This window comes from Microtus ochrogaster, unplaced genomic scaffold (genome assembly GCF_000317375.1).
Source record: "Microtus ochrogaster isolate Prairie Vole_2 unplaced genomic scaffold, MicOch1.0 UNK3, whole genome shotgun sequence".
NCBI lineage: Eukaryota > Metazoa > Chordata > Mammalia > Rodentia > Cricetidae > Microtus > Microtus ochrogaster.
The window spans coordinates 1,818,570-1,835,771 of record NW_004949101.1 but is presented as its reverse complement, the minus strand read 5'-3'; the positions used below and the strand labels follow the sequence as shown (position 1 = coordinate 1,835,771).

General features: G+C 43.8%; 1 protein-coding gene across 1 annotated transcript in view; it reads left to right on the top strand.

Annotated features, from left to right (window-relative positions):
- Window positions 1-2,405, top strand: part of Kiz (kizuna centrosomal protein) — a 102,363-nt gene extending 99,958 nt beyond the window's left edge. Inside the window, exons 13-14 of the mRNA XM_013353209.2 lie at window positions 1,394-1,437; window positions 2,266-2,405. Of these exons, the coding sequence (XP_013208663.1) occupies window positions 1,394-1,437; window positions 2,266-2,369 (148 nt within the window). The 3' untranslated portion in view covers window positions 2,370-2,405. The remainder of the gene's footprint in view (window positions 1-1,393; window positions 1,438-2,265) is intronic.
- Window positions 2,406-17,202: the final 14,797 nt, after the last annotated feature.

Genomic DNA, 17,202 nt, shown 5'->3' with positions numbered 1-17,202 from the left:
TGTCTTAGTGACAGTGTCCTTTGCTTTACATATGGTTTGATTCTTGCATCAAGATATTCAGCTGCCACATCTAGTTCCTCAGTCCGGGCTGCAGTGTCCTCTTTCTCAACTAGAAGCACCTTGCCATCTGGGGACCCTGCAGCTCTCAGCCCTCTCTGTCACCAAGCTGTTTGTCCTCTAAATTCCATCCAGCAATAGACTTGACCCTCTTCCTATGCCTCTCATTATCCAGACCACAGCTGTCTGAAGACTACCAGTTTCCCAGAGCTTTTATAATCTACCTCTGCCTCCCTGTACCTAACCCAGCTACCTAGCTCCTAGGTAATGGAAGTAGGTAAATCATTTCACAATGCACATGGGTTCATTATTGTGTGTACATACTTACATAAAAGGACTTTTGAGGCTCACTTTGTTGATGCCCACCCCATGGTAGCATTGGGTGCTACCATGACTATTGACTGTCTGTTGGTTCCTTTCTGATGTTTTCTTTATGAAGAATGACCATGGGCTCTACTGCTGGATCCTGGTCAGCAGTGGGTACCAAGTGCAAAGGAGTGCTGTAAGGTACTGTAGAGCATAGAGGATGGACCCTTAGTAGAACCTGCTTTGCTGATGCATGTATTACAAGGCATATGTGTAAACTGCAGGTTGTCAAGACTTGTCCAAGTGGGGGATGAATTTGAAAAGTTCTTCCATTAAGGTGAACAAGGTCCTGGCCATGAGAGGGAAATGTGATACCTTGTATAGAAAAAGTGTATTTCTTCCCTAATGTCCCTCAGCATGACACTTGGAGAATTTAGGTACAATACAGAGCGTAAGTGATGCTCCCAGAAGGGCTCTTTAAGTTCATAAAGTTGCATACAGCCCTGGAAAGGCACACTGAGAAATCCCGCTCCAAAGAGCTGCTATCCTGCCCTCCTGCATTCACCAGAGGAGGCCAGTAGGTACCAGAGGCCACAGCCGCAAGTATGTCTATCAGTGGATATCTAGAAGCTAAACAGCTGCTGTTTCTCAGTGTGTCTGCTGTGACTGCCTTTGTTAAACTGCTAGCACTGCTGCTGCTGCTTTGACTGAGGTATCTCACCTTCCTTGAGATTCTCTTCAGGTATTCCACTGGGCGTTTTCTCCAGAGTGCTCACACTTTGGACACAGTGTTTTGCAGAGGACCATTGAGCGGAAATCATCCTCTGCCGACTACTGTTGTGTCTCCCTTCAGCAGGAGGGCCCCCAGCAAGTGCCTCTGGCCACCCCGATCCTTGACACTTTTATGCTTTTAGAGCCTGGGAAGGAAATATAAAATTTCTCTCCTTACCATAAACACCACCGCTTCTTCCCGAGCAGCTCCCTGTGAAACTATTAGACAGCTGTCAATGTTCACTTTCTTATTTTATAGGCATGAAAGCAAAAGGGACCCCGTGACCACTATAAAGTCAAATGGTAAGAAATAAACGGACACCAATTGTCATTTCTCGTCTTAACCAAAATAGTTATGTTATGTCTTTGTCTTCTTGTGTCCTTGTGTGAGGACTGTGACATGTCCTGTGAGCCCAGGGACAGCGCACACAGGTGCCCATGAACAAGGCCTTCAGTGAAAGGACCGTGAAGGTGCCATGGGCCGCAGTGGTAGTACAGTTTATTTGGAATTGATTGTCTGAATTGATGCCTTCTACCTACAGAGTGTTTGCCTCTCTTTCCCTGCCTTCAGGGCAGGGCCCATGAGTATGTGTTGCCCATGCCTGGTAGGACTTTTGCAGTAGCCCTAACTGGCTTCTCCCTACCCAGTTCCCCCTGTCCCTACCAGCTACTAGCATTTAACCCGGATATACTACCCAGTTCCCCCTGTCCCTACCAGCTACTAGCATTTAACCCGGATATACTACCCAGTTCCCCCTGTCCCTACCAGCTACTAGCATTTAACCCGGATATACTACCCAGTTCCCCCTGTCCCTACCAGCTACTAGCATTTAACCCGGATATACTCTCTTCACCTGCTCTCCAGTCCCACTATCTCTCACTAATTGTGGCACAGAAGATGTCTGTCCTATAATAAAGCATTGGACTTAATGAAAGATAAAAGAAGGATTCTTCAAGGATTTCTCTGGAACAATGTGGAGAGCATAGCATGAAATATGTAAATTTGTACAGGTGACACAGTACTTTAGACCTTTAGCAGGCCAGTCCTTCAACTAGGCGGTTGCCTTGCTGTTTTGAAAACCCTCTATTAGAATACAAAATGCTAATGAGCCATGTCCTGCTCTCTTCCAGCCTTCTGGGGGGAGTCTGATGACAGCAACTCTGACATAGAAGCTGCCCTTCGTCCTAGAGACCATAACGTGTCTGATGACTTCGATGATTTTTATGACACGTAAGCTGTTACATGCCGGAAATAAAGTCTTTAAACAAACTGTCGCTGTGTGTTTATGTGTAATTCCCAACATAAAAATATCCTTCTAAGTTTGCTAGTTGTTAAAGGGGAAAACTGAGACTATTCAAGTGAGGTTGCATGATAGAAATGTGAACAAGGGCTGGGGAGTAGTTCTGTCGGACAGCACTTGCCTGGTGAGAGAGGCTCAGGGGTGTTCATCCCTGGCCCCAGGGAGTTCTGTGGGGAGCCAGTGTAACGGCACATCTCTCTGGTTCATGGTTGTTGTCTCAACATGTAAGCTTTCAGCTACTGTAGCACCCTGCCTGCCTGCCTGCTTGCTGGCGTCCATGCTTCCAGTCATGATGGTCATAGACTCTACTGTCCTCTGGAACCATGAGCCCGAAACTAAATGCTTTTTTTTTTATAAGTTGCTTTGATCATGATGTTTTGACATAGCAGTAGAACAGTAACTAAGACAGACCCTGTCTCAAATGGACATAGCATTTGACTAGACATCTCTCCAAAAATACAGATGGCCAGCAAGCACAATAAAAAGCTTTTAGTCTTTGACAATGCAAGTCAAGACCGCAAAGAGATACCACTGGGCTCTAAAGAGACAGTCCAAGTGTTGATAGAGATGTGAAGAAATCACACAGGCTGCTGGAAGGATTGGATAGCATACGGTACAGCAGTTTTGGAAAACAGCCCTCAAAGGGTTAACCACAGACTTGCCCTGCCGTCTGTCCATTCCACTCCAAGAGAAATTATATCTACTCCAAAGTGTGTTTTAAATGTCCATAGAAATGTTATTCTTAGCAAGTATAATGTGGAAATAAATGCCCATTACCTGGTAAGTGATTAACAGTGAGATCGATCCACATAGTGAAATAAAAAGGAGTGGAAACTGATGTGTGCTACGTGGGTAAACCTTGAAAATACCACGCTAAATGAAAGGAAGCCACAGAAGACTGCATGATTTATAATTTGTTTATATGAATGTGTTCAAGGCTGCCCTGGTCTACATAGGGAATTCCTGGCTAGGTGGGGCTATATATATATATACATACATATATATGTGAACATATATACATATAAGTGTGCATATATAATAATTTTTAAAATTAAATTATCTGGTGGTGGTTCTTGGTTGCCCTTTTGACGACATCTAGAATTAACTAAAACTTCAAGCAGCTGGTAACACCTGTGTGGGTTTTTAATTAAGTAATTTGAAGTGGGTTGACCCACTTTTAATCCAGATCTTTTGAGGTGGGAAGATACACGGTTAAAATGGACCACATCTGAGGCAGCCTCTAAAGGACATGGAAGAAGGAAGCTCTTTCTGTTCCTGCTTGCTCTCACTAACAAGTTCACTCCTTCACTGGCATTAGAATCTGCTTCTTTGGGATTCCGGCCGAGTGATCCAGCCTCGTGGACTGAACAACTACTGGATTCTTGAACCTTCAGTTGGTTGAAAGCCTTTGTTGGACTAGTTGGACCACAGCCCGCAAGCCATGCTAATAAGTCCCGTGTGTGTGTGTGTGTGTGTGTGTGTGTTCTATCAGTTCTGTTCCTCCAGAGACCCTAACTAATATAGTATATTATTATTCAGAATACTTTAGTTTCATGTTCCAACATTGTTTTTTCTTCTTTTTGCTATCATGGGAAAGTGAGAGTTATGTTGCAATAGTTCACATGTTTTTCTAAAACTTGTGTTGAGATTTGATGTCACTGAAATAAATTTAAGAAGTGGGACCTGTAAGAGGGTAGGTCATAGATTAATGAATGACATTTTCTTGGAAATGAGTTCTCAGTTAAAGGATTAAGTTTGGCCCCTCTCCCTTCTCTGACTCACTGCTTAGTTGCCCTGCATTTGATAAAGCATGAAGACCTTGCCAAATGCTGGCACCTTCAGAACTAAGAATTTCTGTTCTACTTGTTACCTCACGTCAGGTATTCTGTGATAACATCAGAAAAGGCCTAAGACAATCCAACAAATAAACAAAAAGTACATTGTGGCCTAACATACACAGTGGAAAGAGTTGGACTGCTTTAGGGCTGGAAAAGCTTTCTAGAAGTTACCTTCTCAAGTTTTTTGAGTCAAAAGGGGACCAAATCATCAAGCCTCTCATTTTAGAAACAGAAGTGGTCTTTGTGTGTACTGGCTAGGTTTTTGTCACCTGTCACAAGCTAGAGTGATCTTGAGCCGGGCGGTGGTGGCTCACGCCTGTAATCCCAGCACTTGGAAGGCAGAGACAGGCGGATCACTGTGAGTTCGAGGCCAGCCTGGTCTACCAAGGGAGTTCCAGGACAGGCTCCAAAGCTACAGAAAAACCCTGTCTCGAAAAACCAAAAAAAAAAAAAAAAAAATAGAGTGATCTTGGAAGAGGAATGAATCTCAATTGAGAAAACTCCTTCATCAGATTGCCTGTAAGCAAGTTTATGGGGCATTTTCTTTATTGACATTGATTTGAAAGAGCACATCCCACTGTGGATAGGATGGATAGGATCCCACGGAGGTGGCATATGGGATGCTGCCTCTTTTCCCATGGTCCTGGATGGCATAAGAAAATTTAGCTGGGTGATGGTGGCATACACCTTTAATCCCAGCACTCAAGGAGGCAGAGGCAGGTAGATCTCTGTGAGTTCGAGGCCAGCCTGGTCTACAGAGTGAGTTCCAGGACAGCCAGAGCTACACGGAGAAACTCTGTCTTGAAAAACAAAAAAGGAGGATGGAGGGAGAAAGGAAAGAAGAACGGAAGAAAGGAAGGAAAGGAGGAAAGAAAAATTTTTATGAGAAAGCCATAGGGAATAATGTATAAAACAGAAATTCATAGAGTTCTTCACATGCTATGATATGGCAAGGTCTTTATATTGTGTCATATGGTAGAGCAACTGAGAAGTTAAGTTGAGGAGGGAAATAGGGCCAAACTCAATCTTTGAACCAAGCAACGTTCCTCCATTACTTCTGATTCCATCCCTGCCTCCACATTTCTGCCCTGATCCCCTGGATGATGGACTAGAAGCTGTAAGATGAATTAAACCCTTTTCTCCCTTTTGGTCATGGTGTTTTATCACTCTGAGACAGAAATTGGTACCCTATCTATCTGTGGGATATTGCTGTGACAGGCCTGACCTTGGTTTGGGGAGGATTGTGGAAATATTTTGGAACTTGGAGCTAGAAAAGCCATTGAGTACTCAGGGTTTAATGGGCTATTCTGTGGGGGCTTGGAAGATAAGAATGTTCAGAGTGATGCAGATGGTAGTGGCCTGACTTACGATGTTTTGGAGGGAAGCAAAGACCATTTATGTGGTTATTTTGCATTAAGAATATTTAGTTCTAGGTAGTAAGGGTTGGATAATCTGCTGATTTACACGAGACCAGAAAAAAGTGAAACCTTTGCAATGGATGCTGCTAAGCTCAGCCGGAAGAATCGTCTATGATTAAGAAGAGACCATTATTGTTGACGATGGCACAGTCTTTGGGAAGTATTTCCTCAGGGTCAACACACAGAATCTGTAGTCCAGAGAGAGCCAAAGCTATACCTTGTGCTGGCAGCCAAAGTTGTGTATTAGACTCCCAGGTGGTACTGGTTTAAAGGCATGAATCGGGCACAGAGAGCAGCTGAGGTTTGGCACGGGGTCAGGGGAGGCCACTGGTGAAGGTGCAGTAGAAGCCCCGGGATGGAGAGAGGTTGAGCCTTGGGCACCATGTGGCAAGGTCAGAGTTCCTGCAGAGAACCCAGAAGAGGCTGGTGGTGACAGTGCAGCCCAGTTGGAGCAGGCAACCCCAGCGTTTTGGAGATGAGACAATGTAGTAAGCACAGCAGCAGGTGTGGCGTCGAGCTGGCTTGAACTAATGAGATAAGCTGTGTGTGCTGTAGATGGCAAAGCTGGAGAAGCAGAACTACCACACCCGTCGCTGCACAAAGGACTGAGTGTGTCCCAGACATCTGAACTGAGCTTCACACTGTTCGGTTTTGGTTTTGCTTCGAGTGTGGCTGTGCCCTGGTTATTCCCTCCTGGAATAAGAAAGTTTCTAAGTTATTTTTCATTTTAAAGGAGCCCACAGTTGAGAGACTTTGAACTTTTAAAGAGGATTTGGATTTTCAGAGATACCTGGGCATTTTAAAGAGACTTTGAATGTTTTAGAGAGACAACTTCCTTTTTTTAAAGACCGTGGAACAAGTCTTACCGCGGAAAGTAAGCCAGTAAGCAGCATTACTTCATGGTCTCTGCTTCAGCTCCTGCCTCCACGTCCCTGCCTTCAGTTCTTGATGATGATCTGTGATGTGGAAGAGTAAACCAGATGAACTCCTTCCTCGGCAACTTTCTTCTGGCCATGGTGTTTTATCACAGTTAGAAACCCTATGATGGGCAGCCAAGAGAAAAAAGCTTGGGTGCAAAAAGAAAACAAGGGAAGTGGGGAGGAGTTGGCAAGTATTGTTAAATGTGGAAAAGAAAACTTGAAATTTTTAAAGAAAAAAGGCAACTATCATGACTTTGGAGAAAGAGAATTTATTAACAGAAAAGACAAACTCATGAAGGGAAAGGAAAGTGTCAATAAATATGACTTTAAAACATTTGGGTGGCAAAATTGCTACAGTGTGAGGTCATAATCCATTGTTGAAACACTGACATTTGTAAGATACCCGTTTGCCAAAATCTGCAAAATCAAAGAGAAATATACAACTCCATGGAAAATTCAAAGAGTCAGAAGGAGAAATTTCTAGAAAATACAATCAGTAGACATAATAAGGAAACCAAATTCATAATGCTGTATAGTACAAAAGAAACACACAATAAGATGCTGAGTCATACCCAGCAGACTGTAAAGTCTGGGGGACAGATCTAGGAAGTACTAAGGAGTTCAGGAAAGGGGGACTCCCACACTGTCAAGAGTATACTTATTAAGAAATGTGGAAAACCTGAAACCATATTGGTGTCCGAGGCCCATGCTGCTTTCAGGGCTGTACTGATCTGGGTGACCTCTGCTGCCGAGGCTGAAGCGCTCAAGAAAGAGGATCCTACACCCCACCTGGACAGCAACTAGAGCTGATCTTGTTCACATGGACCTAGGCAAACTGATCCTGAAGGCGTAAGAATTGGAGAGCAGGTCATGTCCTTATCTGCCTTGTGTTGGCATGGGTGAGGGAAAGATGCTCTCCTCCCATCAACACCTGCAACGGGTGGGGGACCTGACCCAATCCATCACCAGCTGCAGCACTCAGGAGAATGGACCCTGTGCCTTGCCTGGCAGTATAGTAGAGCTGACCCTGTAGACAAGGGCACGGGTGAGCCAGCCCTGAAGGCATGAGAGGGGCATACCTGGTACTGCCTCCCTCGTGTGGTGTGGGAATGAGGGAAAGATGCCCTCCCCCTTTGCCCCTACCAGCTCCAGATGGCGAGGGAGCTGACTGTCCCCTTTGCCAGCTGCCATACTCTGCACCTCACCTGGATGACACAGTAGAGCTGGCCCTGACCAACCCTGAAACTACCCAGGCCCAGACCAGGATTATGAAATGGCCCACCACATGTATGATCTGCTGGAGCACATAAAAGGGACAGGTCCTGAAGACCCTAAGCTTCATGACCTCCATGACACAGGGCAACAACAGGATATCAAAGAGGAGTCCCAATGAGGGTCCAGCATGGATAGTAGCTGAAACCAGAGGCTTTGAACTGGACCAAAACTCATTGTAATGAACACTTGCAAGTAAAGCTATATGGATAAAAGGGTTTACAGCGTGGCTCACTATGTCACACTACAGCTTCCATGATGATATTTTTCCTTCCCCCCCCTTTTTTTTCTCTTAAACTTTATTTTATTTTATTTTTGGTGGGGAGGGCTGGGTTGTTCAAGGGCAGAGGGTGGATACAAAGGGACAGGGAGATGAATGGGATTCAGATGGATGATGTGAAAGACACAAAGAATAAATAAAAAGAAAGTTTGATAAGAAGAAGAAACAATCAACAATTTAGTGTTGTTTTTTAATAGGAGAAATGGGGACATTAATGCCTTCAACAAGAACATAATGATTGCTCATTGCTGGAGGAATTGTTAAGCCTTGTTGCTGGAGGGTGGGAGCTGGGTTAGTCGGTAAGCACACTTGCTGCACAATCAGGAGGACCTGAGCTTAGATCCCAGCACACACATAGAGTCAGGTGTGCTGACACGCACTTTTAGCCCCGGGGCTATGCGGAGTGGAGACGAGAGGATTGCTAGACTTGCTGGCCTTCAGCATCGCTCCAAGTTCAAGCCGAGGTATGCTGTCTCCAGGCAATAAGGCAGAGAGTGAAGGAGTAAGACACCTGACATCCTTTAAGAGCTTCTGCTTCTGTGCACAGGACTGCACAGCCCCCACACACGTACGCACATACCACACACGTATACATCATACACACCAAAATATTTAATAATTAGAAACACATCGCTGAATGGTTTATACAATTAGTAAATTATGTATGACACAATGGAAGGACACCTGACTTCATGCACTGTGGGTAACACTATGCGACATTGACATCAGCCACTCAGAATCAGAAATGACTGGGAGGAGACAGATCTTACTTGCGAAGGAATCTGGGGAATCAATTCACTAACTGATTTATGTATCCTGTGTTTGTCTTTCTATACAAGCCCAACAATGAAATCATCCTTTCCTCTTTTTAAAATTATGGTAAAAAAAAATATGGTAAAGGCTGAGGGTGTAGCTTGGTTGGTAGAGTATTTGCCTAGCAGGCAAGAAGCCCTGATTTAATCCTCAACATGACTTTAATCAGGCATGGTGATACATGCCTGTCACCCCAACACATGGAAGGTGGAGGGGCAGTGTCATCATCAGGCACTCAAAGGAGTCTTTGGGTACATAGTAAGTTTGAGGCCAACCTGGGTCCTGTTTCAAAAAGACAAAAAGAAAAAACTTTGATAAAACCCCTAAACTTTACCATTTTAAGCACTACAAAGTATGGTGTTGGGTTTAAGCACATTCACCTTGCAGAACCGATGCCAGGGTTAAGCTGTAACTTCTGTTCACCTCTTGGCAACCATACTTTAATGTTTTGTCTCAGTGAGTCCCCCCCCCCACACACACACACTCTGGGTATCTGACAGTTATCCAGTACCTGTCCCTTTTTGTGGCCCGTTTCACCCTGAACAATGTTGTCACATTTCATTCATGGTGAAGCAGACTCTCCTTCCTTTCTGAGACTGAAGAGCTTCTGCCCCGTATGTAGACCACATTTTATGTGGCCATTTGTCTATGGATGAACAGCCAAGTTCCTTCTGCACTCTGGCTTGTGAAGACTGATGTTATGACTGTAAATGCCCAAATATCTCTTTGATGTTCCTGATTTTTTTTCACTCTAGAGGGTGGTCATATCCAGAAGTAGGATTGCTGGATCGTATAACAATTTGATTTATGAGTCGAGTTTTAATTTTTTTTTTCACACTACATTACTATGAAGAGTCCTGGCCTGAGGTGTCCTGCCCACCTCAGCTGCTCCCAGAGCCTCCGATGAAGATCATTCATCAAGGATTTTGTATCCAAGTCTTGAAAATTTGTTTCCCAAGATGCTGAATGCTGACATGGGTGCAGGTGATGCTGAACACCAGAAGGAACTGAAATTAAAAAAAAAAAAAAAGCTGATTTATTAATCAGGTGTCAAAATCCCAGTACATTTGAAGAGTAGATGCAATTAAGAAAATTTGGAGCTAAAATCATTCTGAATGAGGTAACCTAGACCCAGAAAGACAAACATGGTATGTACTCACTCATAAGTGGTTATTGGGAGTAAAAGGATAGGATAACCAACCTACAATTCACAGCCCCGGAGAGGCTAGATAATCAGGAGGGCCCACAGAGGGATGCATGGATTTACCTGGGAGGGGGGAATAGAGAAGATCTCCCGGGTAAACTGAGGGCAGGATTGGGGAGTGGGAACTACAGGGAATGGGTTGGGTGAGCTTGATGTGGGAGGTAGGTTGGAGGCGGGATAGTGGGGAGTAATAAAAGAGAAGTCTCGATGGGGGGCATTTGGGGATTCAAGAGAAACCTGGTGCCAGGGAAACCCCTAGGAACCCGCAAGAATGACCCCAACTAAGACTCCTAGCAATGGTTGAGAGGGTACCTGAACTGGCCATCTACTGAAAGCATCAGATATACTATACCCAGTAACTGATGGAAGCAGAGGCAGAGATCCAAAGACAAACACTACCCTGAGCTGAGAGTCTTGTGGAAGAAAAGGGAGGAGGGATTGCACCAGCCAGGGGAGTCATGATGGGGGAACTCACAGACAGCTGTCCTTAGCTTGCAGGAGCTCATGAATGCTGAACCAACAGTCAGCATCCTGCATGGGACCAACCTAGGCCCTCTGCATGTGTGTGACAATTGTGTAGCTTCATCTCTTAGTAAAGCTTCTAACAGGGTGAGCAGGACCTCTCCCTGGTGCTTAGCTGGCTTTTGTACCTTCCCCATGTGCTGGATTACCTGGCCCCACCTTGATTTAAGAGGAGGATCTGGGTCCTTAACTTGATGTGCCATGCTTTGTGTAAGCCCATGGGAGGCCTGTCCCTTTCTGAATGGAGATGGAGGAGGAGTGGATGCGGAGGGAAGTAGACAGGAAAAGAGAGGAGATGGGAAGAGAAGAGGGAAGAAAACTTATTTAAATAAGAAAAAAGAAAATTCAAAGCTAAAATCAGAAAACCAAGTTCATGGACATAGATAGAAAATCTCATGTCTGTTTGTATTGTTTATCAAACTGATATAAAATCTAACTGTTCATCTATGGAGTTGTTGCTGTTTTTTTTTTCTTTTAACTTGGATAGGATCCAAAGAGCAGCAACTCCATAGATGAACACTTTGCTTTCTAGAGTATTTATGACTTAAGCATATATAAAACCTCAAAGCCTGCCCCCACAGTGTCACATTTCCTCCAACAAGGCCACACCTACTCCAACAAGGCCACATCTACTAATAGAGTCACTCCCTATGCGATTATCACATACAGTATTTATTAAACAGACTTAGCAATTTCTTTTATTATATGCCTAGTAAGTAAAAATACAAAAAAATGTTGTGAAAACGTGATCTAAACCATGAATGCACAGCTTCTGTACATTATCCACAATCTCCTGCTTCACTTCCATGTGCTTCTTCCTTCCTACTTCCCTTCCTAAAAGTGACTTTAACAGTTATCACCTAGTAACATGAGAAGCTACACCCATGAGGTCTCACCAGAATGACTGTCTCAGTCAGTAAAGCAAGAGACTCTTGCCGGGCGGTGGTGGCACACGCCTTTAATCCCAGCACTTGGGAGGCAGAGGCAGGCGGATCTCTGTGAGTTCGAGACCAGCCTGGTCTACAGAGCTAGTTCCAGGACAGGCTCCAAAGCCACAGAGAAACCCTGTCTTGAAAAAACCAAAAAAAAAGAAAAAAAAAAGAGAGACTCTTAATCTCAAGGTCATGGGTTCAAACCCCCCCACCCCGCACATTGGGTGACATTTGTAGAGACAAGTTTTTGTCCTTTGAAACCCATCCCTATAACTACCCACACTTTCTCAAAGCATACATTCTAAGAAGGTAAGTCTTGGATGGAGACTTTAAGCCCAGACAGTTACCTGTATTTGCTGCCACTAGATCTTGGTTATTCTTGAATTTTTTTTTCATTTTAATAAATTGTTATTCTACTTTCCAATTCTTTTAAAGTGATCAGTGTACCACCCTTTCCTCTCTGACTTTCTCCATCACTGTGGGATTTGCTAGGCTCAGCATTTAGTTGTGTTTTTGGTTGACAAGATTTCATTTAGGTTCCAATTCTCTTTCTTTCTCTTTCCCCAAACAATAACAAAAAAGGACAAAAACCAAGCAATTGAAAATCCCAGCAGCTTTTATTTAATTCACAAGCTTCTGTCCACTTTCCATATCCCTGTCACCAACGGCTGCATCCTTAGCAAAGTGTTCTGGTGACAGTTAGATTTCATTGGATCAGTTGGATAAAGCTGGCAAAAAAACACATTAAAAATGATTGCAATAATTCCAGCCCCAAATCCAGGCAGATAAGAACGATATTACTCAATAACTTAACTCAACTGACAGGCAGAACCTGTCCAGTGGAAAGGCTCATTGGCATTCAGCAGCTAAGATTTCAAGTCCAACTGCTTTAGGGAGTAGTTGTAGATATTTACTTCAAAATCTTCTGAAAATCTCTGGCTCCTTGAGGTAGTTCCCTTCAAGTCTTTTTGAAAGACACGGTATCATCATGTACCTCCCTCCGCTGATGTTTTCCATTTCCTCAGGCCAGGCCAGCTATTGACACAAAGACTAATATTTGATGACAGATGGCTCTGTGAGCTTCGGGTAAGGCCATATCTCACTTTTGGAATGCAAGTGATAACCAAGTTCCTCTAGAGCCTTATTTATTATACTATTATTGTGCACAAACTCATTAGATTAAAGCATCCTGCCAGTCAACTTGATCCTACTCTTCCCCAGCTGTCATCCTGGCAGCTCAAAGATGGCAGCAGATGATACTGACGGATAGTACCTCTGCCATCTCTTGCCTTCCCAAATTCAAAGCTACTCAACCAGGAGAATATGTTGGAAACAGAGCTAGGGAGGCACTGTGCAGCATGCTGCATTTAATCACCACCGTGGTCACTAAATGGCACTCGTGGGGTTCTGCTGGCAGGCCTTGCTAGCACTGGCAAGTCTACACACTACTACCTTACAAAATCAACCAAAATCTGACAGTATGCCTCCCTCCAGCCCCACAAGGATGCTGCCAGTTCCACATGTGGTCTGGAATCTGACTGAGGACCAATCCTTCTTCCATTTTAGATATGCCTGCGTCCAGTCTTAATGCACATACACGTCTTGTTGGCAGTCCTGAATAGTATAGTAAGCATTTATTCAACCGCTCATTCCATAAGTGTATTCATCAAGAAGGACTTGTGTGTCAGATTCTACTCCAGTCCAGAAACAGAAAGATGGATTTGGTTTGGTCTCTGTCCTCATGGACTTGTCTGTCTTTCCATGGGGGGGAAAAAAGAATACATCATCTAACTATGAATTGTTTAGTTGATCTTTCAACTGCTATAACAAATGGGCAGTCAAATGTAGTGACTCGGGGAATACTGGAGTGCGTTCTTTAATCACAGATTAGCCAGGGTGAGCAGGTGGCTCTGTTCAGTTGGTTTAGATAGACTCCAGAACTCAGAAGTCGGACTTCTTTCCATTTTGCTCTTCCACCATCATCAGGGGGCCATACTGGTTTGTGTGGTCAAACTGGAGCCACAGGCAGTAAAAGTAGAAGTCCAAGAAAGGAGAGTTCCTTCTCACATTCTGTTACGTAGAAATAACTCACTTAAAATATGTTGGGAAACCATCTCCATCTTGAAAAAGAGGGAGGAATTTTGCTGGACCACTGATAGTTTGCTATACCAGGCCCCGTGTGCTCGGCATTGAAAGAGGAGTATCCCCAGAGAGGCTGAGCCATGTAATGGTTAAATGTACGGGTTCAGGACCACAAGAACGTACACTGGAATCCCAGAACTAGGCACATTATCCAGCATCTGAAGATACTTAACAGACCACCTAGACTGCCTGTGAATAGTTATTATCAAGCTTAGATAAGGACATAGCCTTTGGGCTGAATCTCAGCAGTTCAGCAAGAGGCCACCTGGGAGCTGAGTCATCTTGTGCATCTGTGAGCCAGGGGATGTGCATAACTAGCAAGTCATGTTTCCAGTAAGTGATTAGAAGTTTCTCATACCGCAAGCGGGTGCCCTGTCTCTTTATGAAATTGAAGTGTGGATGACAGTCTGATGGAGGAGAGTCATCTGTCTATGTGTTACTCTCATTGGTTAATAAAGAAACTCTTGGCTTTTTGATAGGGCAGGATTTAGATAGGTGGAATAGACAGAACAGAATGCTAGGAGAAAGGAAGCATAGTAGGTCAGACGCCATGGAGCCAGCTGCCAGGTTAGACATGCTGAATCTTTCCCGGTAAGCCACCACCTCGTGATGCTACACAGATTATTAGAAATGGGTTAATTGCCAGGCGGTGGTGGTGCACGCCTTTAATCCCAGCACTCGGGAGGCAGAGGCAGGCGGATCTCTGTGAGTTCGAGACCAGCCTGGTCTACAGAGCTAGTTCCAGGCAGGACAGGCTCCAAAGCCACAGAGAAACCCTGTCTCGAAAAACCAAAAAAAAAAAAAAAAAAAAAAAAAAGAAATGGGTTAATCAAGATGTGAGAATTAGCGGATAAGAGGCTAGAACTAATGGGACAAGCAGTGTTTAAAAGAATACAATTTGTGTGTTGTTATTTTGGGTGTAAAGCTAGCAGTGCGGGAGCCAGGCAGGATGAAAAGCAGGCCTGCCCTCAGTCCAAGCTGGGAGCTAGAAAAGCTGCCAAAACAGACCCTGAGATCACACAAAACATCTCAAAATGGAGAAGCATCATTCCAGTTCACTCCAGATCTGGGTTTGATAGTCCTCCCAGGCTGAGAGGCTCTTCAAGGATCCCAAGTCTGTCCAATGCGGACAATACTGTCCTTGTGGGTTTTAGTCAATGGTTCTTTCCATGAAGATTGAGCAGTAATCTGTTCTTCTGTCTTCTCTTCCACAAAAGCCTTTCTCCAGTTTCTGGCAAAACTGTTTCTCTGGGAAGAAAAAGGGAAACACTAACTCCTTGGGTCCCTTTTAATAGCCAGTGGGGTTCCTAGCATTAGATTAAGGAGAGGTGCTATTAAACCAAAAGTTATGGTCCTTTATCCTTCCATTCTAAGGGTTTTTTTTTTCTAAATTCATGACTTCCCTCCCCACACATCTATACCAGCATTTATTGTCCTCTGTTTTCTTGACTGTTGAGTTGACTTTTCAGTCTGACTAGGGAGGATTGGAATCTAAAAGTGCAGTTTTCATTTGCACTTCCCGGACGGCTGGGGACACTATTTGCTAGCCATTTGTATTTCCTCTTTTAGGAATTCTGTGTTCAGCTACACAGTCTATCTTTTAGTTAGATTATTTTCTTGATGTTTCAGTTTGTTTTGTGTAGTCTAGACATGAATCCCCTGTCATATGTGTATCTGCTAACCATTTTCTCCCAGTCAGTAGCCTTCCTCTTCACTCCATTAACCCTTTCCCTTGCTGCAAAGCCTTGTAATTTCATTGGGTCCCATTTGTCAGGTGCTAGCAATATTTCCTGAGCAATTAGTATTTTATTCAGAAAGTCCTTCCCTTTGCCTGTAACTTGAAGTGTTTTCCTTTCTTTTTCTTCTAGTAGTTTTAGAGTTTCAGATGTTGCATTAGGGTCTTTAATACTTGTGAAGTTGATTTTTGTGTAGCGTGAGAGATAGGTATCTGGCCTCCAGTCTTCTAACATATAGATACCCAATTTTCCCAACACATTTGTTAAAGAGGGTCTTTTCTCCACTGAGTACTTTTTAGTTAAAAAAAAAATGTACGGCTATAGCTGCGCAAGGTTTTATCTGTGTTTCCTATTCTGTTCCATTAATTTATGTGTCTGTTTGGGGTGTGTATGTGTGTGTGTGCACACCATTACCAAGTTTGTTTGGTTGTTTTGTTGCCGTGGCTCTATAATATACCTTGAAATTATGTTTGATGAAACCTCCAGATTTCCCCAATCCCCTCAGGATTACTTTTCCTCTCTGAGGTTTATTGTGATTCCAAGTGTCTTTTAAAATTATTTTGGAGCCAGGTGGTGGTGGTACTCACCTTTAATCCCAACACGAGGGAGGCAGAGGAAGATTGATCTCTGAGTTTGAGGCCAACATTATCTGCAGAGTGAGTTCCAGCACAGCCAGGGCTGTATAGAGAAACCCTGTCTTGAAAAAAACTTGGAGCCAGAGAAGATTCAGTGGTGGAAAGTGTATACTGCTCTTGCAGAGGACCCAAGTTCAGTTCCTAGTCCATACAGCTCACAGTTGTCTATAATACCCTCTTATGGACTCCAAAGGTACACATGCACATGACTCCATCCCCCAAAATACATGTGATTAAAAAATCTTTTAAAAGATTTATTTTGTCTGTTTCTGTAAGGGTGGAATTCAAATTTTGAGGTGGATTGTACTGAGTCTGCAGATTGCTTTTGGTAAGACAGCCATTTTCACAATGTGAAGTCTTTGCATCTTCTTTGAGTATTTTCTTTGGTTTCCCTCTTGAGTTGTTTCAAAGTTTCAGTGCAGAGCTCTTTCACATCCCTACTTAGGCTATTTTAAGGTGGCTTTTGTGTGCGTGACAATCACAAATGGGATCATTTCCCTAATTTCTTCCTAGACATGTAGGCGGAGGCTGCTCATTCGTTTCCTGGCTGCCCAGACATGAAATAACCACACAGAAATGCATTAATTAAAACACTGCTTGGCCTATTAGCTTAGGCATATTCCTGGCTAACTCTTACATCTTAAATGAACCCATTTCTATTATTCTGTGCATCACCATGAGGTTGTGGTCTAGGCAAAGTTCTATGCAGCTTCTGGCAGCTATGTGGCTTCTCCCTAATCCTGCCTACTTTCTTCTTTATCTCTGCTTGGAACTCCTGCTTTGTTTTGTTATGCCCTGCCGGTAGGCCAAAATAGCTTCTTTATTAACCAATGGGTATTCACAGCATACAGAGGGGAAGCCCACATCAGAGACTCCTTCCACTTTGCTGAAAGGGTTTATCTACTGTAGGAATTTTCTGGTGAGTCTTCCTGTGCCACCTTCAATCATGAGTTGGTTCTCCTTCCCAGCAGCTTTCAATGCATTTGCTAGTTTTGCATACTTAGCATTTCACAATCATCCGAAGGTTTCTTTTCCGGCCCTATCTACTTGGTGTT